At 34.5% G+C, this 25,094-nt stretch overlaps 1 protein-coding gene across 1 annotated transcript in view; it reads right to left on the bottom strand.

The window, feature by feature from the left end:
- Nucleotides 1-24,117, bottom strand: part of LOC114329463 (UDP-glycosyltransferase UGT5-like) — a 110,841-nt gene extending 86,724 nt beyond the window's left edge. Inside the window, exon 1 of the mRNA XM_050645808.1 lies at nt 23,676-24,117. Within this exon, the coding sequence (XP_050501765.1) occupies nt 23,676-23,919 (244 nt within the window). The 5' untranslated portion in view covers nt 23,920-24,117. The remainder of the gene's footprint in view (nt 1-23,675) is intronic.
- Between the last annotated feature and the right edge of the window lie 977 nt (nt 24,118-25,094).

Raw genomic sequence — 25,094 nt, 5'->3', positions numbered from 1 at the left:
AGCAACCCTTTGACACCCAGACTGTATGGTTTACCTAAGATACACAAAGAGGGTATTCCAATTCGTCCAGTGGTTAGTTTCATAAACACTCCAGTGTCAATCCTTTCTAAATTCATACTTAACCTTATCAACACTATGACGAATTTTTTCCCTCGTTTCTCAGTCAAAAACACCAATCATCTAGTCAATAAACTTCAACAAATTAATCTTCATCCCAACATTACTATGATTTCATTCGATGTCAGCAACTTTTTTACTTCGGTCCCCAAACAAGAAACTATTAATCTGGTACATTCTCTTCTTAGAGCCAGCTCCAAAACTATGTCTACTACCAATTCAATCATCCAATTATTACAATATTGCTTATCTCAAGATCTCTTTGTATTTAATAATACATATTACAGGCAACCTGATGGCCTAGCTATGGGTAGTTGTCTATCTCCTCTCTTAGCTGATATATTTATTGATAATTTAGAATCCACACAGATTATGAAAAATCCTGAAATTCTACACTGGTTTCGATACGTAGATGATTGTCTAGTTTTCTTAACAGGACCCTCCACATCAGCTGAACTATTGCTTTCTAAAATTAATCAAATCCACCCCAACATTAAGTTCACTATGGAACTTGAATCATCCAATTCAATTAACTTTCTCGACCTCACCATCACCAGATTGAATGACCACTTCGATTTTAGTATTTATAGGAAACCAACACAGACTGATCATGTCATACCCTTGTCTTCAAACCATCCAATGTCACATAAATACTCTGCCTTCCACAGTTACATACACCGTCTAGAAACCATCCCCCTATCTCAATCTAACTACACTAAAGAACTCAACACTATCAAACAAATTGCTTTCAATAACGGTTACGAACCAAACCTTATAACCAAACTCCTTCATAAGAGACAACTGAGGGCTCTGAGGGAGGCTGCGTTTCCCAGGGATCTGACCACCAGACCCATTTATGCTTCATTACCTTTCCATCAAGAGAGCCAGCCTTTCCGGTGATATCAGTAATATTATCAAGAGATCAGTTGACAACATACACATCTCTTTTAAAGTTTCCAATAATTTAGGACAATGTCTTTCCAACTGCAAAGACCCTATCAACTACAAGAATCGTAGTGGGGTTTATAAACTTCAATGCTCTGACTGTGATGCTACGTACATAGGAAGAACTTGTAGGTCACTAGCATCTCGTTCCCTTGAACACACAAAAAGAGAGAACACTTCCACCTTTTCTCAACATTTAAAACAAAACAGTCATACTCTTAACATTCCGGAAAATGTTTCTCTAATACACAACATACCTCAAAAGAATTTCTTAAGACTGGACCTATACGAGGACTTGGAAATAATTAGAGAAAAGCAAAGTAGCCCTAACTGTGTTAACCGCCATGTGTCTTTCAATCGTGACTTCAATCCCTTACATCGTCAACTTTTTTCTTAACCTAAATTTCCAAACTTCTTTGCTGTTTCCAAACTCTTTTTCATTTATATTAACTTTTCCTCCATATTTACTTATTTAACAGATGACATTTCTAACATCAACTCATTATCCCTTAACTTCTACTAGTCTTCCAAAATAATCTACTTTAACTTTTTCCACAGTTTTTACTAAATCGACCAGTCACAACTCTAACACTATTTGATTTCTTCCACCCAATTTCATAACTTATTGCCATTTGATCAGGTTTTCGTTATAGGTCCAACTAAACTTCAGAAAAATATTTATAAAAGGTTTTTATACTAATTCTTCCACTCTCTTATCCATAGGATGTGGGGTCTGGTTTCTGGGGCGCCCAGCCTTTTTCATCACACCTCATTACAGTAAACAATTCTGATATCAAATCTCAAATTATTCACTACCTTCTAATTTTACACATATTGCTTGTTTTCCAATACACCTTCATACATCCATCCAGTTTTAAACCTTTTCAATTCAACTCGATAACTTGGTATAAAAAAAATAAAAAATAGAAAAAATCCCTATTTCATAAACATGTTTAGTCCTAGATGCTTATGTTACATAAAAGGACCTCATACTTTTGCCAGGTTATTAGTTCAATTGATATTCTTCTTCACTTCCAATATCAACACTCAGGTACCTTAACCAATTAATTCACATATCATTATATCATATCAGTTTCCTCCTGTGACTCATACAACTTATCTTAATTTCAACACTACTTTAATATCAGACTTCCATTTACCACAGACTCTCTAATTTACTCTGCCATTGGTACAATTAAACCAAACACTCCTTTTAATTCATAGTAAATCAAATTTTCAACAGCACAGTTGGACTTACTTCAATTTGAATATGAACATGTATAGATGGCTGCATAGATTCTGGCTATTTCTCATTATAAAAATCATTTCATACTTTACGTTCATCTTACATATTCAAGGTACTTACTTAAATGTAATTATAGCCACAACTTTGTTGATGTTTGTTATTACTATGTAAATTTTCATTAAATATTTTACTAACAATTAGTTGGCTGTCGTAATACAGGGTAAATTCCACGTCACGTTGTCCATCTGTCTTTTGACACCTTTCAGAAACATCACTCATTTCGCATTCAGTTGCCATTAAGTCATTGAAATGTGATCAACTCAATTTGGATCCCACGTGTTGGGAAACCTGTATACCTTACCTTAGGGCATTATCCTGTTTGCCATGTGACCATCACAGGCCTTTTTATTGAAGTATGCACTTTTAAGGCATCTATATTTTATGTAAAGGGTTTTTACCCAGATATTTTTCTTTTGTGGCTCAGCTAGCATCCAGTTTGTAAGTATAACCAACTTGCTCTAACCTTTGTCAAAATTTAAATAATAACTTTATATTCATTAAATCGGTTATACTTATTTTTAAATCGAACACTGATGATGATTTTTTATAAAAATCGAAAACGTTTTGTTGTGATGTAGCCCTTTTAAGGGATTTTTAATAAAAAAGTTTTATACCTTTTACAAAGGATTTCTTTCCAATTTTGTGCTTGATGGTATACAGCCAACTACAGGAAAACTTTTTCTTTTCCTTGGGAATTTTATATATTAAATGGATCTGAAGAATACTATAAAGTGTCCCTGTTTATCCCATATATGATATCTATAATACAGTCCATTTCTCTCAGATTCTCTGTCGATACTAGTACCGCATTTTTGCTCTCGTAAATACATCCCAAAAAATTAGGAACAGAACTTAAACTTAAGGAAGATGAAATTTCTCAGAAATATAATCTTGAAAACTTTTCAACAGAAATTGAAACGTGGATAGAACTTTGGAAAACAAAGACAATCGATGAAAACCTAGGATTTCAAGAAATTCTAAATCATAATGTGCATTTTTTCCCATCAATTAAAAAGGCGATAAATATATTTTTAGCGTTGCCGCCAACGAGTGTTACCATTGAAAGGTCGTTCAGCACCATGCGACGTGTTAAAACCTGGTTACGGTCAAGTACATCAGAAGATAGATTATCTGGTTTCTGTTTGTTAAGTGTATACAGACAAATGGTATTAGAAAATAAACATAATTTTATAAACAAGGTTATTGATAAATTTGGTCAAGATCGAAGGAGATTACAGTTTTTATTTAACGATTAATCTTTTTTTGTATTACATAATGATTATTAAAATATAAATTTTTCTTGTTCTTTCATTCATTTCTAGAATAGAAAAGCGACTTAAATATTTTGACCCCCTAATTTTTTTCTGGCGGCGGCCCTGGATCCAAGAGAATTATTTACAGATTTATTCCGATACGCAGAATTCTGCTTAAATAGGCAGCTTGGTTTCATTTCGATTCAGGGGTGTTCATGTAGCACTACCGAAGAGGTCTGGAGAGACCGAAACGAATCTAATGGAGAAATCTGACGGCTAGGTCCAAGCCCGTGAAGCGACATTCTGAGTGAAATAGAAAAATGTAACAGAAAAAGATAAAAACTGAAGACGGGATTCAACCCAACGTGAAATACATTAAACGCAATTTGAAATAGAGAAATGTCTCTCAAAATTTTGTGATTTACGATACTTGAACAAATACAAATGGTTATTTATGGTTAATTATGGTGAGCGTTGAATGACATGGGTGGGCGGTACAGGTATACATTTCAAAGACCCTTTCAGCTGGACAAACGAGGAAATACATCAGTGTCGTCGTAATTTTGTGGTCTAATTACGTTGGGTTTTACTTTTTATCATTGTGTGAATTAACCAAATACTAATATTTTTAACGGCCCCACTGGCGCGGTGCAATAAATATTCTTGTGGATAGGATGTCCAACCATGTGTCTGACCCATCTTATCACAAAGTAAATATTACTAATTTTACAGTCCTATGGAGTTGTACTGTGCTCTCTGTCGTTCTCACTATTATATATATTATTATCTCTCTTTGCCGACGTCTAATTTTTAAATACATACCTGAAACTCGCATCAACACGCGCTTCGACCTAGCCGTGAGATTTCTCCATTCATGGTTACCTGGTGTGCCCGCTGCAAGTCGCTAACCAATTCAGATGTTGTAATTGTTGGTTGTCTTCGAGTGTTTAACACTAAAAACGGTCTTAAGCTGCAGATGTAGCACGATCACGTCCTAGATGACAGACTGGACTTCCAGCGTCACAAATAGGCTGCCACAATTGACTTATAACACTTTGGGAGACTCCCATACGTTCAGCTACATTAGTTTGCCGCATACCACATTGAGGAAGGCCTGCAGACCTATTTATCTTATCCAAAGTTAAATGACGTCGTTCCATGATAAAAAGCAATATTATTTATTTACTAAATAAACAAGAAATTTATAGCATGATCAAAATCAAAATTATTTTAGCAGAATATTTACTGCAGTATAAAACTTTTATTCTTTTCCTCTCTAAAAACCTTTATCAAATATTCATAATCACGTTTGCCATTATGGTTTATTCACAAAAATCTATATAGGATGAGCAACTGTACAAATTAAATTGAAATCAAACGATCTCGTGAATTTATTTTTATTATTTTATATAATATATACTTAGGATTTCCACAGTTTTCATTGTATTCCTTCACTCAACTGTTCTCTCCAGCTCTTTCTGTCTTGCCAGTCCCCTTCCTGTAGATTTATTCTCTCCATTGCTTCGTCCACTTCATCTCCGAAGGATCTTCGGGGTCTGCCTCTCTACCTTTTCCCTATCGGGCTCCACTCTGTTATTCGGTTTATTCAACGATTTTGGTCTGCTCTTCTGATATATCCGTGCCAGGTTAATCTCTTCTGTTCGATGTAGTCTATTATGTGTGAGTTCCCTCCCATTCTTCTCTTAATCTCTATGTTATTTATTCTATCTCTCCTTGTTACTCTGCAGCTTCTCCTTAGGAATTCCATCTCTGTTGCTCTTATTTTTTTGTTTTTGGTTTTCTTATTTATTGTCCACTTTTCACAACCATAAGTGAGGATACTTCTTGTCATGGTATTATATATCCTTCTTTTTGTTGTTAAGCTAATGTTATTATTCCACAGTATCGGGTTCAGTCTTCGTATGCAGTTTCTTATTTGTCCTAGTCTATTTTTTATATCTTCCTCAGTTGTTCCTTTGTTTGATATTATAAAACCTAAATACTTGTACTTATCTGTTCTTCTGATTTATTTACCTTCGTCTATTTCCAGTTGTTTTATTTCTATAGAAGAAAGGAAACTAATTCCCCAACACCAATTTGGGTTCAGAACACAACACGGAACGATAGAACAGGTACATAGACTGGTAAAACACATCAGAAGTGATCTAGAAAATAAAAGGTATTGTTCTGATGCATTCCTGGACATTGGTCAGGCCTTCGACAAGGTATGGCATGCTGGTATGCTCTTTAAACTAAAGAAAAACCTTCCTCATCCTTTTTATCAAATCCTAAAAAGCTATATTTCCAACCGACATTTCCTAGTCAAGCAGGATAATGAATACACAAGCCTAAGACCAATAAAAGCCGGAGTACCACAAGGAAGTGTCTTGGGACCGATATTGTACTTGCTCTACACTGCTGACCTACCCACAAGTAACAAAACAACGTGTGCAACTTTTGCTGATGACACTGCTCTACTAGCCTCTCACCATGATCCAAATACAGCATCCAGAACCCTTCAGAAAGACCTTAATAATATACAAATATGGCTTAAAAAATGGAAGATAAAGGCGAATGAGAGTAAATCCATCCATGTAACCTTCACCATGAGAAGACAAACATGTCCATCTGTAACACTAAATGAAACTCAACTCCCACAAACCGATACTGTCAAGTACCTAGGAATCCATCTTGATAGGAGATTAACTTGGCAAAAACACATTTTTACAAAAAGAAAACAACTAGGAATAAAATTTCGAGAAATGTACTGGATCATCGGTCGTAAATCTCAACTATCACTTGAAAACAAACTGCTGATATATAAAACTATATTAAAACCAGTGTGGACTTATGGTATCCAACTTTGGGGGACAGCCAGTCAAACTAACCTAGAAATATTGCAGAGATTCCAGAACAAAGTCCTTAGAACAATGCTGAATGCCCCTTGGTACGTGCCAAACTATGTGATAGAGCAAGACCTCAATGTGCCATCCATAAAAACAGTAATAACGGAATATTACAAAAAATATTCCAAGAGACTAGAATCTCATCCAAATGAGTTAGCCAGCAACCTTACTGATGACCACAATGATGTACGACGCCTGAAGAGATTCAAAGTAGTGGATCTAGCAAGAAGATTCGAATAATCTGTGATAACTAAACTTATTTTAATTTGTTTTAATTTAATTTATGTAAAGAGGGTGATCACTGGATCTCCCTCTACAGGTCAAAATTTTCAATTTTTGTCAAATAATTTACCTATTGTTCTCAGTTGAGGACAGATTGTAAATATTACAACATTAAATAAAAAAAAAAAAAAAAATTCTGTATTCTCCGTTGTTAGGTATTCAGTTTTCTTTAGGTTTATTTTCACCCCATTCTTTGCATATTGCCGTTCCAGTTTCCTCATCATAAAACTGAGGTCATCTTCGTCTTGTGCGATCAATATTTGGTCGTCAGAAAAACTTGGGGTATATAGGATATTCGTTCCTTACTGATATACCCATTCCTTCGCACTTTCTTTTCCATGGTTTCAGGGTCTTTTCCAGGAATATTTTGAACAGGGTAGGGGATGTGGAGCAGCCCTATAGTAGTCCCTTTGTCGTCTTAAATGGACTGCATATTTGATTACCCATTTTGATAGCTCCTGTGTTATTCTTGTAGAGTGCTTTTACTGCAGTTATTAATCTTCGTGGGACTTAGATGTCTTCCATTGCTTCCCATAGCTTGGTTCTAGGTATCGTGTCCTACGCCTTCTTAACATCTACAAAAGCCAGATGGATGGATCTGTTTTTAGCCATTCTTTTTTCTATTAGCTGTTCGACCGTGTATATGTGATCCAAGCATGCTTTCCCCGCTGTGAATCCTGCCTGGTCTTCTCCGATTTTTTCCTGTATATATTTCTAACTTTTCCCTTCTGCTCTTTCCATAGAGTCTGCCTATAGATGAAATTATGCTGATTCCTCGATAATTTTCGCAGTTTTTTTTTATTCCTTTTTTATACACTGTGTCCGTAAAGTATGGAACAAATCCTTTTTTTTTTAGCTAAACAGAGCATTTTAAGAAATAATCCTGAAACACGTCGATTTTTGATTTTAATTTACCGTATTTTAAAGTAATATTCTAATATACAGGGTGAATTATTTTCGGGTAAGGACGTCACCGTCATATTTTTTTAAATGGAACACCCCCATTTTGTCTCAATTTTCGGATTACTCTAGCTGAGCTGATTCCAAAAATTTATCACATGTTGATTCAAATTGGTACAGGGTGGACAAAAATACAATAGTTTTGTGTGTGCTCATAATATTAAATTTTAACTAATTTTTGATATTACCTTAAAATATTAAATTAAACAATATCAAAAATTAATTAAAATATCAAAAATACAATAAGTATTTTTGATAATATTGGTAATTTAACTACGCGTTACTTTATGAGCACACACAAAACTATTGTATTTTTGACCACCCTGTACCAATTTGAATCAACATGTGATAAATTTTTGGAATCAGCTCAGCTAGAGTAATCCGAAAATTGAGACAAAATGGGGGTGTTCTATTTAAAAAACATGACTGTGACGTCATTACTCGAAAGTAATTCACCCTGTATATTAGAATATGATTTTAAAATACGGTAAATTAAAATAAAAAATCGACGTGTTTCAAGATTATTTCTTAAAATGCTCTGTTTAGCTAAAAAAGAATTTGTTCCATACTTTACGGACACAGTGTACATTGATGTCATATAACTATGCTTGAGTCCATTCTACCGGTAAGCCTTCTCCATTCAGTGCTCTCTCAAACATTTTGTGTATCATACGGAATAGCTTTCCAGATCCGTTCTTTATCAATTCATTTGGTATTCCCCCGAAGCATTCTGCTTTTTTGTTCTTTAGAATTTTGATCGTCTTTTTTACCTCTTCTTCTTCTTCAGGTGCCATCTCCGCTACGGAGGTTGGCAATCATCATAGCTATTTTAATTTTTGAGGCAGTAGCTCTAAATAGTTGTTTCGAGCTGCATCCAAACCACTCTCTTAGGTTCTTCAACCATGAAATTCGTCTTCTTCCGATGCTTCTTCTGCCATCTATCTTTCCCTGCATTATGAGTCGTAGGATGCCATACTTCTCGCCCCGCATCACATGTCCGAGATACTGTAGCTTCTTTTCTTTAATTGTAAGTTCAACTTCCTTTTCTTTACCTATTCTTCTCAGTACTTCATTGTTTGTAACTCTATCTACCCAGGAAACCCTCATAATTTTTCTATAGGTCCACATTTCAAAGGCGTTAAGTCGTCTCATTGTCTCTACATTTAACGTCCATGATTCCACTCCATAGTATAGAACACTGTAGACGTAACATTTTGTTAGGCGTACTTTAAGAGCTAATGTTAAATCTTTGCTACATAGGACCTTTTTCATTTTTATAAAATTAGAACGTGCTTTTTCGATTCTGACTTTTATTTCTGCAGTGTAGTCGTTATTTTCTGTTATAAGTGTTCCTAGGTAAGTGTACTTTTTTACTCTTTCGATCTGCTGGCCCTCTACTATCAAGATTTCGTTAGTATTATGGTTGTTTTTACTAATTTTCATAAACTTCGTCTTTTTGATATTGAGAGAGAGTCCGTACTCCCTACTACACCTTACTATTTTACTCATGAGTCTTTGCAGGTGTTGTAAACTATCGGCTATTATTACTGTATCATCTGCATATCTGATGTTGTTAACTAAGACTCCATTTACTCTTATGCCGACTGTTTCATCTTCCAGAGTTTCTCGCATTACCTCTTCAGAATAAGCGTTAAATAATAGAGGTGATAGTATGCAGCCTTGCCTGACTCCTCTCTTTATTTCCATTTCTTCAGATGTTTCTTTTTTACCTCAGCTAGGCTTAATTCGATTTTGTCATGTGTATAGATTTCTATTCCGTCTCTTTCTGATTCTTTGAATTGGGGGCGATTTTCAGTTAGCAATTTTTTATAGTATTCTTGCTACTCGTTTTCTTTGATTTGACCGATCTTGATGTTCTCTGTTTTATTTCTTTGGAGTGACTTTAAGATACGCCATGACTCTGAATTTATCGTTCCTCCTATGTGTTGTTCTATCTCTGTGCACGTTTTCTCATCTTTCATTTTTTTCATTGGCTAATTTTCTTTTTACTTCTTTCCAAGTCCTCATAGTTTTTTGTGTTCAGGTATTTCATATGGAGTTCTTTCTTCTCTTTTATACATTTCAGTGTGTCTTCGTTTAATTTTGTATTTTGGTGGGTGTATTTTTGGTCTTCTTCTCCAAGAACTTCTAGGGCTGGTGTCTTTATGCAGGTTTTCATGTGTTCGTAAATCTGTTCTAATGATTCATACCTAAACTCGTCTAGCTTTCGGTCCCATCTTCGTTTCTATAAGTCTTTTATGGAGTCTTCTTCTAATAGGTTTATTTTGAATTTCTTCTCTTTTATTGAGCACACATTGACAGGTATTGCCGGAGCCGTAGATTCGTCAGTATCTCCCAAGGTCGGTTTCTGTTGGGTCCATATAAAGGGGAATTCCATCCGAGCGACTACTAGTTTATGACCTGTGCCGCATTCTGCGCCTCGTTTTACCCTCACATCCTTTATTTCTATCGAGCTTTCTTGGTTTACTATAACATAATCAATAATAGACCTCAATTTTCTTTTTTCTTGTGTCCATGTGTATTTTTGTATGGCTTTATGTTTATAGAAGCCGCTTGTGATCCTTAAATGGTTTATTTCGCATAGTTCAATCACTCTCTCTCAGTTATCGTTTATTATATCTTCTTCAAATCTACCTAATGTTCTGTCGTTTTCTTCTCTTCCTGTTGTTCCATTCAGGTCACCGGCAATAATCATTTCTTGATTCCTCTTTCTCTTTTCGATTTCCTCTTGCAGTTGTTCTATGAATTGTTCTTTTTCTTGAATTGAGCTGTCTGCTGTTGGACCGTATACCGCTAGTAAGATCTAGTGTCTTCCGTATATTTTTAGGTTAAGTTTGGCAATTCTTTTATTTATTGTTTCCCAGTTTTCGATGGCATGTTCCCATTTTATTTTTAGTATAATTGCAATTCCTGCTTTTGCCATTTCTTTCTTGTCTATTCCGCTCCAACAGTGAATGACTTCTCCTATTTTCTCGGTACCGTTTCTTTTCTTTTTCGTCTCGGTCGTTATCATTATATCCAGATTCATTCTTTGGAACTCCGCTATTACCTCTCTATCCTTTGTTCGCCATCCTTGTACGTTCCATATGCCGAGTACGAGTTTTCTCTGGCATTTTTTCTTTTTGTTAGTTGGTTGAGTTTTGAAGCTTGGCTTCTATCACATAAAGCAAAACTGTCCCCCCTTAACCGATGGGGCTCCTTCCTTCAGAGATATGGATTACCGCCCGGGGATTAACAACCCCCTTTTGGAGGACCTAATATTCAGCCGCCCACTCTGGGTCAGACGCTGTTCGTAGCCGTCCACTCTGGATCCGCCGCTACTGTTGCTAGTTTTGGTCTGCTCCGAATATTTCATTTCCTCGGTACCACCCATATCTGGGAGGCATTTCCCTATCCGCCACCTGGTACGCGCCTGGTAGGGGACTAGCAACTCCCTCAGGTTTATAATTTTATTATGTTATAAAAATATCCTTAAGGTACGTATCCATATGAGGGTGCTCCGTTCTCGGTGTAGCTGCTCAAATGGATTACGGCATGCGCTCCCCTACATATAAACCGTAAACCGGTTGAATCAAAGAGGGTGAGCGCCGAGTGCAGCAACGTATCCACTATGTGGAGCTGCTACACCGAGCGCGGATCACCCTCGTATGGATACGTACCTTTAGACTTCTCCGGTGTGTGTATTTACCGTTGTTGGTAAATCCCCAGGGGTGGTATTTTCGAATTCATTCGAGCATATTTCGCATGCGAAATTAGAAGAATTTCGTTCGAAATCAAGTTTCTTGTATTTTGGAATATTTCGTGTACGAATTTTTTCGTATACGATGACTCGAATGGCTATGAACCATTCGAATTTGGATGCTCGTATACGAATTGTTTTGTTGTTGTCATTTCAAGGTCATTTCAGTTGCCATTGATAGTTTTAATCGTTGTTGTATACAATATTTTTACATTGAACTTTCTTTTCAATGGCTGGTTTAAAATAATTTTTTAATAGAAAGAAAAGACACACCGTACGATAATGCATTGAATATATAACCTAACCTAACTTTATGTACGTATTCTAGCATTGGATCTAAGCTCTAAGCTTGACATATGACACCGTTACCATATCCTAATTTTTTTCATACTATCCCATTATATAAAGTTATTTAAAAAATAGTTTGAAACACCCAAAAAAGTAAGGGTTTGAAAGGTAAATAGTAAAATATCAGTGTAAATTCTCAATTTTTTCATACTATCACATTACATAAACGTGCATTTAAAAAACAGTTTTGAAACACCAAAAAACTAGTAAAATATCAGTGTAAATACTGGATACAAAAATAATAATAAACAGAATATTGGACTTTGCAAAACCGATATTACTAATATTATGCAAGCTTAAGATTCGAATCCAGCTAATATTTTGGCTATTTTTTTTAATATTGTGATCATACCATTGATTGAAATTATACAAGAAATAAACTAAAAAAGTATGGCAACACTGTGAATCTTCAGATGAAGGTTAAGCCCAATGTTGTTCGAATTTGCAGTGTTGCCGGTGCAAATTCTTCTCGTATACGTATAACATTTTGAAGGACGTTCAAAAATACAGATTCAGATTCGTATACGAAATTTTTCATTCGAGATAACTCGTATGCGAACAAATTCGATTGAATTCGAAAATACGACCCCAGATGTGAGTCACCGTTCGCCGAGACTATCACAATATTTATTATGTAATGTAACAAACACGTTTTCTGAGAAGGTGACCATGAAATAGATGTTTGATATATCTGGTCACGGGTCACGACTATCGAAGTTAGCAACGAACGGTAGTTACCGAATTCTTAATTACGGTTATTAAGTCACCGGTAGTAAAATCAAGTTATTAAGTCACCGGAATGGTAGCGGGTAGATACTTCTCTGCGATCCCGGTAAGGAATAGATCTACTTCAGGAATAGCACACCTACCCTACGCGAGCTCATGGATTTCCCCAACATCATTGGAAACCATGTCCAAACCCAAAGCATTCTCATCTCCACCCTTCCCTCCTTCCACATCCTAACCAACTCGCCAACACACACTAGCCAAGCGTGGCGTTTTAATGGCTAAAAACCCCAAAGGCAAATTTCCATGAAAGACGAAACTTAACTTAACTACTGAACGGCCCTCAGTCTCCGGCAGCTCCAACACCCCCAGCCAAGGTAGCGGGTGGAAAAGGGTTGGAAGGGTGCTAAGAATCCCCGGAAAAGATTAGGCTACCACAAAGAACGACAAATGATTATCACCTCATAAAATGTTAGAATTCTTATATCGGACCAGACGATGATGGAGCTGGAGGAAGAACTGAAAACAATAAAATGGGATATCATCGGCCTCAGTGAAATCAGACGAAGAGGAGAAGCCCAAGTTACCCTTAAATCGGGACACTTATTTCATTTTAGAGGAGAAGAAGTCACTTCAAATGGTGGAGTAGGATTCATTATACATAGAAAGCACGCCCAAAATATAACTAAAATTAGCAGCATAAGTCCCAGGATTGTGTACCTCATCTTCAAACTAAATGCAAGATATAACCTTAAGACATCCAGACATATGCTCCAACGACTAGCCACTTGGATGAAGAAACTGAAAAATTTTATGACGACCTACAAACAGTATTACATACTACACCAGAGCCCTGATTCTAAATCAAATTTCGACACTAAACAAGTCGCTTTCAATATGGCGACGTCGAATTGCGACTGTGCGAGCCTTGTGGATTTTATTCTAACTAACGAAATGACGTCACGAAATAGCGACTATCGAAATTAATAGCGACTCCAAAAAAGTGGTTGATATTATAATTTCGATGTCGAAATTATTTGACACGGAGATGAATGAATGGCCAAAAGCGAGGTTAGGTTTAGTTTAGATGTGTTTTGTTTATTTCTTGCAAGGAAAACTAAAGCAAAAGGTATTAATATAGCTGGGTTTAATTGAAATTTGCTTATTTTGAGGAATTATTTAGAATAGTATTAAATTAGAAATATAATAATTGAGAATGTCCACAACATGAATCATCAACTCAATGAAAGATGTAAGGTAATAATCTGGGAAAATTAGTAAATAACAAGGAAAATTAATTACCAGCTATTTTATTGCTGGACATGCTGAAAGCAAATCTTAAGATTTCCTATATTAGAAATATAGCTGTGCAAAGTCCACAGAAAGTGTGATATTTTGTTTATAAACAAATTAGCGCTCCGAAATCTTTTTCTTAATTATTGCTCTATAACTCCGAAAATTTTAACTTTAAACCAAAATACTCGCATAAAAATTGACAGTAATTTAATTCTGCACATTGATAATTTATTCCAATTTCCTTCGACGGAAATTTTCCTCGGAAAATTCGGGTTTTCCAAACAAAATCTTTAATTTTCAACTAAAATTTGAGATAAGTAATTATTTATCAATAATTAAATAATTTGCTGACAGTGACATAAATCTTTTTTGTTGTGAGTGTCTTGAAGATATGAAAATTTGTATGTATAAAGAGGACCGGAATTAAAAGGTATCTAATGGTTCAAAGATTAAAATCCTGTTGTTTATAACTCTGTCGCAAATGCCGGTCAAATTTGACCGGTTATACCTGGAATCATTCCTCGCAATTCAATTTTTTTTCTTCGAAAAGGGCACAGAAGCCGTGCCCTTTTCAACAGCGTTAACTTAATTTAATTTAATCTAATATTTTCTGAGGGGTTCTGTTTGTTTATAAGCCAAAAAAAATGTTTCTTTATAACATTCCTGAGACCGCCCAAATGGTCCAATTTCAATCCTGTAATGTACGTTGAATAGGTATAGTGCTTTTTTATACGAAAATCATAGTTATTCTGGTATATCGTCATAATCTTTCTGGTTATTATTTCGACCGAATTTTTTTAATTAACATTTTAATTATTGCTAAATTATTGGTTAGATTGTCGCGGGTCTCCTGATATACAGAGAGGGGCTAAATTATGGAATAAATTCATTTTCTGTAAAATGGACGATTTTAGAGAAAAATTCCGAAACAGGTCGATTTTTATTTTTAAACTAAATTTTTTTGGCATATACTTCAAACTAGTGACGTCATCCATCCGAGCGTGATGACGTAATCGATTATTTTTTAAATAGGAATAGGGGTTCGTGTTGTAGCTCATTTACAAAGGCGTTCAATTCTCTATTCAGTATAGGGCTTTTTATTCACAGTCATTTATTTCGAGCTTCTGTCATATTTCGTATAATCCGTAAATATTAGTATTATACACAGATTATTCAACATATGACAGGAGCTCGAAACAAATGACAATCGATGAAAAGCCCTATTATAAACATTAATATCATTATTTATACAGGGAGGCCAAAAATTTTTTTGAATTAAATTAATTGACGCAAGAAGAACAATGCATGTAATTTATTTAACTCAAAATACATTCTATTGCTGACAGAAAATAGAAAAAATGTTTATTTTGCAAATAAACATTGCTTTTAGCTTAAATTAAATGTTCAAACTGCCAATAGGTAGGAGGGAGGCTGTTTGTGATTTAATTTAAGCGAAAAGAAAAGTTTATTTCTGAAATAAACCTTTTTTTCTATTTTCTGACAGTAGTACAATTTATTTTGAGTTAAATAAATTACATACATTCTTCTTTTTGCGCCAATTAATTTAATTTAAAAATTATTTTTTGGCAACCCTGTATAAATACCTAATGATATTAATGTTTATACTACTGAATAGAGAATTGAACGCCCTTTCAAATGACCTACCACACGACCCCCTATTCCCATTAACAAAATTATCGATTACGTTATCACGCTCAGATGGATGACGTCACTAGTATGAAATATATGCCAAAAAATTGTAATTTAAAAATAAAAATCGACCTCTTTCGGGATTTTGCTCCAAAATCGTCCGTTTTAAAGAAATGAATTTATTCCATAATTTAGCCCCTCTGTGTAATCTACTATAATAAATCTTTCATGTCATCAATTATTTAATTATTGATAAATAATTAGGTACTTCCCTAAAATTTTAATTGAAAATTGCAGATTTTTTGGGAAAACTCGGATTTTCTGAGTAAAATTTTTGTTGAAGGAAATCGGAAAAAAAAAATAACTTTGTGCAGAACTAAATTACGGTGAATTTTTATTTGAGTGTTTTTGGCTCAAAGGAAAAATTTTAGGAGTTACAGACCACTAATTGAAAAAAAAAGAAGATTTAGGAGTGCTAATTTGTTGATAAATAAAATAACACACTTTCTGCGGACTTGTCATACCCCATATTACTAATATATGCAATCTTAAGATTCGATTTTAGCAATAAAATAGCTGGTAAATAATTTTTCCCAAAAATGGCATTTTTTCGATAATTTTCCCAGACTATCAACAAATTAAAATAAACCGGAGCGCCAACCCAAATTCTGAGCAGTCTCACATGATAAGGTTAATATCCCCAGTGGTAACTAATATCGAAATGAATAAGAATCGCTATACTCTGCGGCTGTTATGGCGGTGTCGAAATGAAATTGCGACTGTCGAAATGAATTAGAATCAGGCCCCAGCATACTACACAATAGTTATGGGCGACTTTAATGCGAAAATGGGCTTTAAACAAAATGATGCAGAGGTAGAAATGGACAAGTATGGGTACGGCGAAAGAAATGAACGAGGGCAAAGACTGCTTAACTTCTTACACCAGGAAAATTTATCCGTGATGAACTCTTTTTTCGATAAAAAGCCTCAACGTAAATGGACATGGATAAGCCAAGATGGCAGTGTCAAAAATGAGATAGATTTTATCATAACGAACAGAGAAGAAATAATTAAAGATTAAAGTGTATTGAAGTACAAATTGAAGTACTTAACAAATTTTCGATAGGAAGCGACCACAGATTAATCCGAGCAAGGATACAATTAAATGTCAACTTGGAAAGAACAAAGATGATCTTCAAAACACGAAAGAAGAAATGGATTCCCTCAGAAAACAACGACGTCTATGCAGATATACTAACCAGACGTACACAAGACTTAGAAAACGAAATAGAAGACGTCGAACTAGCAAATAATCTCATAACGAAGGCACTAAAAGAAACCGAAAGGGAGTGCTGCCCGACGGTCGTGACCCATGAAGAAAAATTAAGCCAAAATACCAAAGAGTTAATAAGTAAAAGAAGACAACTGACGGAAAAATACGACTCCAACTACACAACCCTGAAGAAATTAAATAAAGATATCCACCGGTTAATCCGAAAAGACATAAGAGAATACAATACAAGAGAAATAACTCAAATAATTCAAGAAAACAAAAGTTTAAAAGTTTTGCGGCGAAATACGAATAACATTGGCAACAAAAATATGTACAAAATAAGAAACAAAGACAACAGCATTGTTACGGATAGAGCCGAAATCCTTAGAGTTGTCAAATCGTTTTATCGCAAAATGTATGAGAGCACCAACGCAAGGCAAGATCAGCTCCTGCCCAAAATCACAAACCAGGGATCAGAATTATTGCCAAATAACACCATACGAAGTTAAAAAGACGCTTTCAGAAATGAAAAATAATAAATCCCCTGGAGATGACGGAGTAGTGATTGAGGAAATCAAACAAGGTGGAAATAAAATTATCCAGGTTTTGCCCAAACTTTTCACCGAATGCATTTACCAAGGAAAAACGCCTTCTCAATGGAACAATGCAGTCATTGTTTTATTGCACAAGAAAGGTGACATAACAGATCTAAAAAACTACCGTCCTATCAGTCTGCTATCATACATATAAACTTTTCACAAAAATGATAAAAAAAAAAAGACTGGAGGCTAAGTTAGACTTCTATCAGCCTAGAGAACAAGCTGGTTTCAGATCCGGATATAGCACTAACGACCACTTACTGGTAATAAAAAACTTGATCAAGAAGTGTGCGGAATACAACAAACCATTGGCACTGATATTCGTGGACTACGAGAAAGCGTTCGACACCATTAACCAGCAGAAAATGTTAAAAGCATTGACAGAATGCCGAATAGCCTATCGCTACACTAATATGATAAAATATATCTACCACAACGCAACGGCTAGCGTAAGACTATCTGATCAACAAACAAATAAATTCTGTATACAGCGAGGAGTACGGCAAGGAGACACCATCTCACCAAAGCTGTTCACAACCCTTTTAGAACACAGTTTTAAGACGGCAGATCTGAACGAATATGGTATCAACATAAATGGAGAGAAGCTCAGTCATTTGAGATTCGCAGATGACATCGTTCTTATAGCCGATCGTATGGATGATGCAATAATACAAGTTATATCACGCTTCCTTAAAAACGGCAAGAACGGAAAGGGAACTGCTGAGGATTTACAAACTCTTTGAAGTAAAGGCTAAGCAGTATGGACTGAGAATTAATGAGCAAAAAACAAAGTGTATGGAAATGGGACAGACCTCAAATGAAGACACACAACTGAAAACTACCACAGACAATGAGAATAAAGAGTATTGCTTCAAAAAGGTGACGGAGTTTGAGTATCTAGGAGTAATGCTAACAAGTAAAGGGGAAGAAAGCCAGGAAATCGAAAAAAGAATCTCGAGAGGAAGAAAGACAGTCGGAGCCCTACACAAACTACTAAGAGCCAAAAACATCTCCAGAGAGGCAAAATTAAGACTTTATCGAACAGTGATCCAGCCCACAGTTCTTTACGGGAGCGAAACATGGGTCATGAACAAAAACCAAGAAAATATGCTGAACATCTGGGAGCGGAGTGTCCTAAGGAAGATATTCGGGGGAGTAAAAAACGATGAAGACATTTGGAGGAGACGAATAAATGCAGAGATCAGAGAGCTGTACCGGAAACCAGAAATAAGCCAGATGGTCAGAACAGAGAGACTAAGTTGGTTAGGTCATCTTGCGAGAATGGCTGACAGAAGGTGGGCAAAGGACTCGCTGCTGAGAGGGGAAGGAAAGAGGAGAAGAAGACGACCCAGGAAAAAGTGGCTAGAAGCATGTAAGGAAGACCTGCAAACAATCGGGTTATCAAATTGGAGAACTGCGGCCATGGACAGGAGAAAATGGAGAAAAACCGTGGAGAAATTCCAAGCCATGGGCCTTTAAGGCCTGTTGAGCTATATTATATATATATATATATATATATATATATATATATATATATATATATATATATATATATATATATATATATATGTATATATATATATATATATATATATATATATATATATATATATATATATATGATTATTAATATGTAGTGACTGTTAATAATACAAAATGAATAATTTTGGGGAATGCAGTCAATGTGTTTTGGGCTGATTAGAAGAGAAACACTTTGAACTTTTGTCGAGCTTTATTTTTTTTCATGTTTTCGTTTTTCAAGAAGCAACAATTTTGGAAAGAGAAGTAAATTTACGTAAAAGAGAATTTAAAGAAATGGTTTGGATAAAAAAATCAAATTGTATTAATAAGAGATCTGATATCAATAATCTAAGCATTATTTATAATAACATTTTGGCTTTGACTAACTAACTTTGACTGTAATTTACTAACTTTGACTTTAATTTTGAGATCTGATATTACTAATTTATGCATTTTATAAACAATTTGGTCTTATTAATTTTTAAAATTTCACTAAATAGTATCAAAAGAAAAATATTTATAACATTCTAAATCAACGTTTTTTTACATTACGATCAGTTTTTTTTTTTACTAATAATTATAACTTCAAATTTGCTTACATCTTTATATCATTATTTTATACACTGATAACTAACTTCTTTCCCAATCTATCGAGTTATTAAAGTAGTCTAACTACATTTGATTAATGTCCTTTTGACATATTTCAAAATTAATTTACGTTTACAATTTATATTTTTTAGATAGAATTTTTATGTTTTTTATAAGTATGTTAGTTATTTTGTAAACCACGAGCAGTAAGTTGTTATTTTTCTAGTTTTCATCTAAAATTAAACATTTGTATTTTTAGATTGTCTTGATAAAGGAAATAAATTGTCCGAAAGCTCGACAAAAGTTCAAAGTGTTTCTCTTCTAATCAGCCCAAAACACATTGACTGCATTCCCCAAAATTATTCATTTTATATATATATATATATATATATATATATATATATATATATATATATATATATATATATCACGCTTCCTTAGAGGTCGGACAAAAGATTAACATCAACAAGACGCAAATAATGACGAATCTGGTGCTAAATCGTAATATTGTTGTTGATGAAATGGATATTGAGCAGACTGCATCTTATAAGTACTTGGGACATGAAATTCGGTTGGGAAGAGATAACCAGACTTGCGTGCTCCCACGTCGCATAGGATTAGCCTGGGCAGCGTTTGGTAAACTGAGCTATGTATTTAAATCGGGCTTACCCATATGCCTGAAAAGGAAAATCTTTGACCAGTGTGTATTGCCTGTACTCACTTATGGAGCGGAAACATTAACACTCACAAAAAAGGTAGTGAACAAGATTCGCATAACTCAGAGGACTATGAAGCGCCAGATGTGGGTGTCTCCCTGAGGGACCGAATCTCAAACGAAGAAATACGTCGTAGAACAAAAACAGCGGACGCCGTCGAAAGAATCGCGTCGCTCAAGTGGAATTGGGCAGGACACGTTGCCAGATTGTCAGACAACCGATGGACAAAACGTATTGTCGAGTGGAGGCCACGAGAAGAAGCACTACGGAGCAGGGGACAACCACCAACCAGATGGGCTGATGATCTGAAGCGTATTGTCGGCAACTGGATGCAAGCCGCACAAAACAGAGAAAGATGGAAAGAGCTGAGGGAGACCTATGTCCAGCAGTGGACGCGTACGGGTTGATGTTGATGATTAGTAAAATCAAGTCCCATTTTTGTCCTATAATTTAATATCCAATGCAAGATTCAAGATAAACGCAGCATATAAGGAAGGAAGATAATAGCCATAATGATTGCCAACCTCCGTAGCGAAGAAGGCACGTGAAGAACAACAAAATATTGTCAAGAAATCTGCATGAAAGCAATAAATAAGCAAACCACGTAGTCCTCTGCTGACACAGCAAACGTATGATTCGGAAGTTCAAATTTTAAAAAATATGTCATGAAAAACTTTCTACGGTATGCGGCAAAATAAACAGTACTGAAATTCGTCTACCTCCAATTTGTATGTGTCATGCGCCAAAACGTACTGAGTGGTTTCAGAATGTCGTTATAACGTATGTAAAGGTCGTGATGATGTTAGGTGCTTCAGAAAGGTTCTCAGTTTGGCAGAAAAATTTTTAAGTTAGTAAGTGTGTTAAGTTGAAATCATATGGAAAACCTTTTTATTATTAACTTTATGAAAAAAATTTGTTTATAAAATGCTCTGCATAGTTTAAAACCTAAGATGCAATCATCAGATATAAAATTTTATCTATAGTATACGAGGCATGTTAAAAAATATTAATTTCGTTCAAGAGAAAAGTACCTTTATATTTCACAATATCGAAAAGTGTTATTAAGAATTTATTTTAAATTAGAAAATATGTTATGATATATAATTATATTATTCTAATTGAAAAAAACTAAAAAATTTCAAAATTTTTCTCAAATTTGGTATCTTTATATTCTTCTTAAGGTGCCTATCCGTTCCGGATGTTGGCGATCAGCATGGCTATCCTAACTTTGCTTGCTGCTAGTCTGAATAGTCCGGTTGTCGATGTATTAACCCTTAAACGCCCAACCTTTTTTAGGTTCCATGTATGCCCAAGGGTGGGTAAAAAATGTCCACTTTGAAAATAGCTAATATATTTATTGAGAGTTGTTGCAAATGGATTAAACTGAAGAATCTTATGCTTACTAAACACAGCATCTTCTAAAATATTAATATAAACAATTTACAAATCTTACAACAAAATTACGATGTACATCAAAATTAACATACCAGTAAAAGCCAGTAATTCAGATTTGTCCATTGTCTCCACATTCTTCCTTTCAGTCTCCTCAATAGCGGATAATTATGTCGATTATGTAATTAGAAATCGATAATTATATGGATTATGTTCCTACCAATGAGAAATTATATAGAAACTTTTAGTTACAAGCTTTATCAAGGGTGTACTTTTTGTGCCCACCCAAATTTAACTTAAGATATTACTTTTATTTTCAAAGTATCGGTAGAACCAAATTAACATTCGATAAAGGGCTGTATTTTTAACAATAAATAATTGTTGAACAATTTTTGAACACGTAATAAATCTGTTACAAGGGAATACGCATTAGGTGGACATTTTTATCCACCCTTGAGCGTTTAAGGGTTAAACCACTTTTTCAGGTTTTGAAGCCAAGATATTCTTCGTCTCCCTGGTCCTCTCTTTCCAGATACCTTGCCTTGAAGAATGAGTTGCAACAAGCCATATCTCTGTTCATTCCTCATAACATCGCCAAGATATTCTAAAATGATTAGTATACTCTTTGGTATATGTACTACCAAATTTGGTATACTCTTGGATATCCAACGGATATCTTATTTAAAAACAGTCCTAGAATTTTTTACAATACACCGTTTTAAAGTAAAGAAAATAAGCTTTCTTTTTAATTGCACAATGTATATACCTAAATGTACAAGAAAAAAAGTTATAATGAGAAATTTAAAAAATAATCATAGAAAATATCAAAAATCATATATATTATATAATCATATCCCTTCTATCATACAATGGTGTAGGGTTCCAAAAATCATTAAAGTATAAATTTTTTAAAAATCATAACTTGCTTAAAAATCGTCATAAAACCTTATACAATAGACCATGTTAAAGTTATTGACTTCTCTTCCTACTAAATATTGAATATATTATCTAGAAATGCGTAGAAAAAAGTTACAGAACTATGTTTGCGAAATAATGGGGAAATGGCCAAAAAATGCTGTAAGCGCCGAAATTTGAAAAATTATATTTCGGAAACTGTAAATCCTAGAGGATGGAAGTTTTTTTCTGTGAAGCAATGCCTTTACCTATATCCCTGTGGAAAAAAGTTATGGGGCAAAGAACAAAATGGCCTTCTTTCCTGTTTTTCTTTAATATGTTTTTGTAAAAATATATATTTGACTTTAAAAGGTAATATTTCGATAGCAAATTTAACCTAGAACAATTTTTCTGTAGACGTGTTTGTACCAAAAGTGCATAGATCTCACCCTAATTCACCCTGTGCCTAGGGACTATTTAACAGTTTCTCAGAAACGCACGCCTTTAAATGGTAGCACTCCGCGGTTTTTTCATATTTAGAGGTTCATTGACCATATGAAACAATAAAACCCCGTTAATTTAGAACCCCCGTTCTAAAGTACATAATCAATAGCCAAATAGTAAAAATTATATATTTCACAAATCATCCTATACAAATGCCAACATTGATAACCATTCCATTCATCCAGGATGTAAAGGTAACAAATTTATAAAACTAAAAGGTGTTAAACTGCCCAAAGGTATTTGTGTAAATATATTAAACACAATAAAAATAGAGATGCTAGAAACCTAAATCCTGGAGTATAAAATATCACTTTTGTGGTGCACACCCAAAGTATAGGTACCTATATTGGTCAGACAGGGATAGGTTTCAAAAAAGAATAAATGCATATAAAATTTTTTTAAAAATTCTACAACAGTCATTTCTACAACTGCCAATAAATTATTTAAAGAAAATCATGAATTCCACTATTAAAATTTTATTATAAACGAACAAACAGATATTGGTACCTCCCGGTACTTTTAATAATGGGTATTTAGTTGGGGTAATAAATGTATTTTACGTATAAAGATTTATAAAACACAAGAACAATTAAACATTAATCTATAATAAATATTACAAAATAGAAACATTCTACATACCATCTTTTTTTTCAAGAAATCCAGTTAGCATAACTTCACTATAACCACTAGGAGGATTTTTATCCTCGAAAGGGCTTATCATAGTCACTTCATGACCGCTTTCGGCCAATGCTCTTCCTAGAGCATTTCCTAGTTTGAAGTGGCTATGTGAGAGACCTGGAAAAACTATTAAAACGTTGTAGCACCGAACTACAGGCGCTATGCAAACAGAACATAATAAAATCGTTGCTAATATTTTCGACATTATTTCAACCCGTCCACTAAAAGGTAACTGTCATCAACCAAAGCTAACTACACTAAATAAAACCGGAACTGATGTTTTGACTCAATTAAACATTATTTGTTTAAATTTTGGGAGGAGAACCAAGTTGCAGGTAGATACACTGACACTGCCTAGGTGAGGTCAGTGAACACTGTACATTCGTCGTCTCGTCGATTTATCATAAATAATAATCAGCCTTAAGATTAACTCTGTGGTCGACATGTGAATTATCAGTGGCGGAATTTACAATGTGTAATAACGGGGACATTTTAGCTAATAAAAATTCCTTTATTGTTTTGAACAAAAACAAATTTAATTATTTTCTAAGTAATCACATCCACTACGAAGGTTATTAGTGATGGAATCATATATATTAATTTATAAACATACTTTCAAAAGTTATGCATCACCTAAACTTATGCTCATTTTCATAGCTGATTTTTTCGTTAACTGAATAACGGATTCCGCTAATTTTTATTTACTATTTTAGATTTTTCTTTGGTATTTTCACAGTTGGGCAAAGGTTTACTCAAACTTCTTTGTTGAACTTATACCGGGTGGAAGAAAAGAAATGTTTTCTTATGTTAAGTTTAAGACACCCTGTAGGGAGGACAAGATATAAGTGTGGGCATACATTAAAATCATCACCATAAGTGGCTCGAAAATCCGTTGTGGATCTTGGCCTGCTCACAAGAAGGCGCCACTCCTGTCGATTCCTGGCAACTTCCCTCCATCTTCTGTAGGGATGGGAAAAACCTACCGATTTTAACCTAAAACCGTTTTTTTTTACTTCGCAATAACCCGGTTATAACCGGTTTTTTCTTTTTAAAGTAAAAACCGGTTATTAGGTTTTTACGGTGATTAGGATTAGGTTAGGTATTATTTTGGATCCCAATCATAATTACTATTCTCAAGTAATTATTCCAAACAAAACCATAATTCAAATCTTATATTATAAATACAGAAGCAAACTGAAAGTGCAAACTCACATCAGCCAGAAACAATTAAGTTTTATTATAATATTTCGTTGAAAAAGTATTTGTAATCATAATATTTACAAAAGAAGTGATCTGGTTGAAGTAGACGCAAACATCTATTTTTCACACTTGACTCTTGACATTGAAAGTGGTTGAATGACTTTTTCTGATTACCAAAAG

Source organism: Diabrotica virgifera, chromosome 3 (genome assembly GCF_917563875.1).
Source record: "Diabrotica virgifera virgifera chromosome 3, PGI_DIABVI_V3a".
Taxonomy (NCBI): Eukaryota; Metazoa; Arthropoda; class Insecta; order Coleoptera; family Chrysomelidae; genus Diabrotica; species Diabrotica virgifera.
The sequence above is the reverse complement of the archived record's forward strand: the minus strand, read 5'-3'. Positions and strand labels throughout refer to the sequence as shown.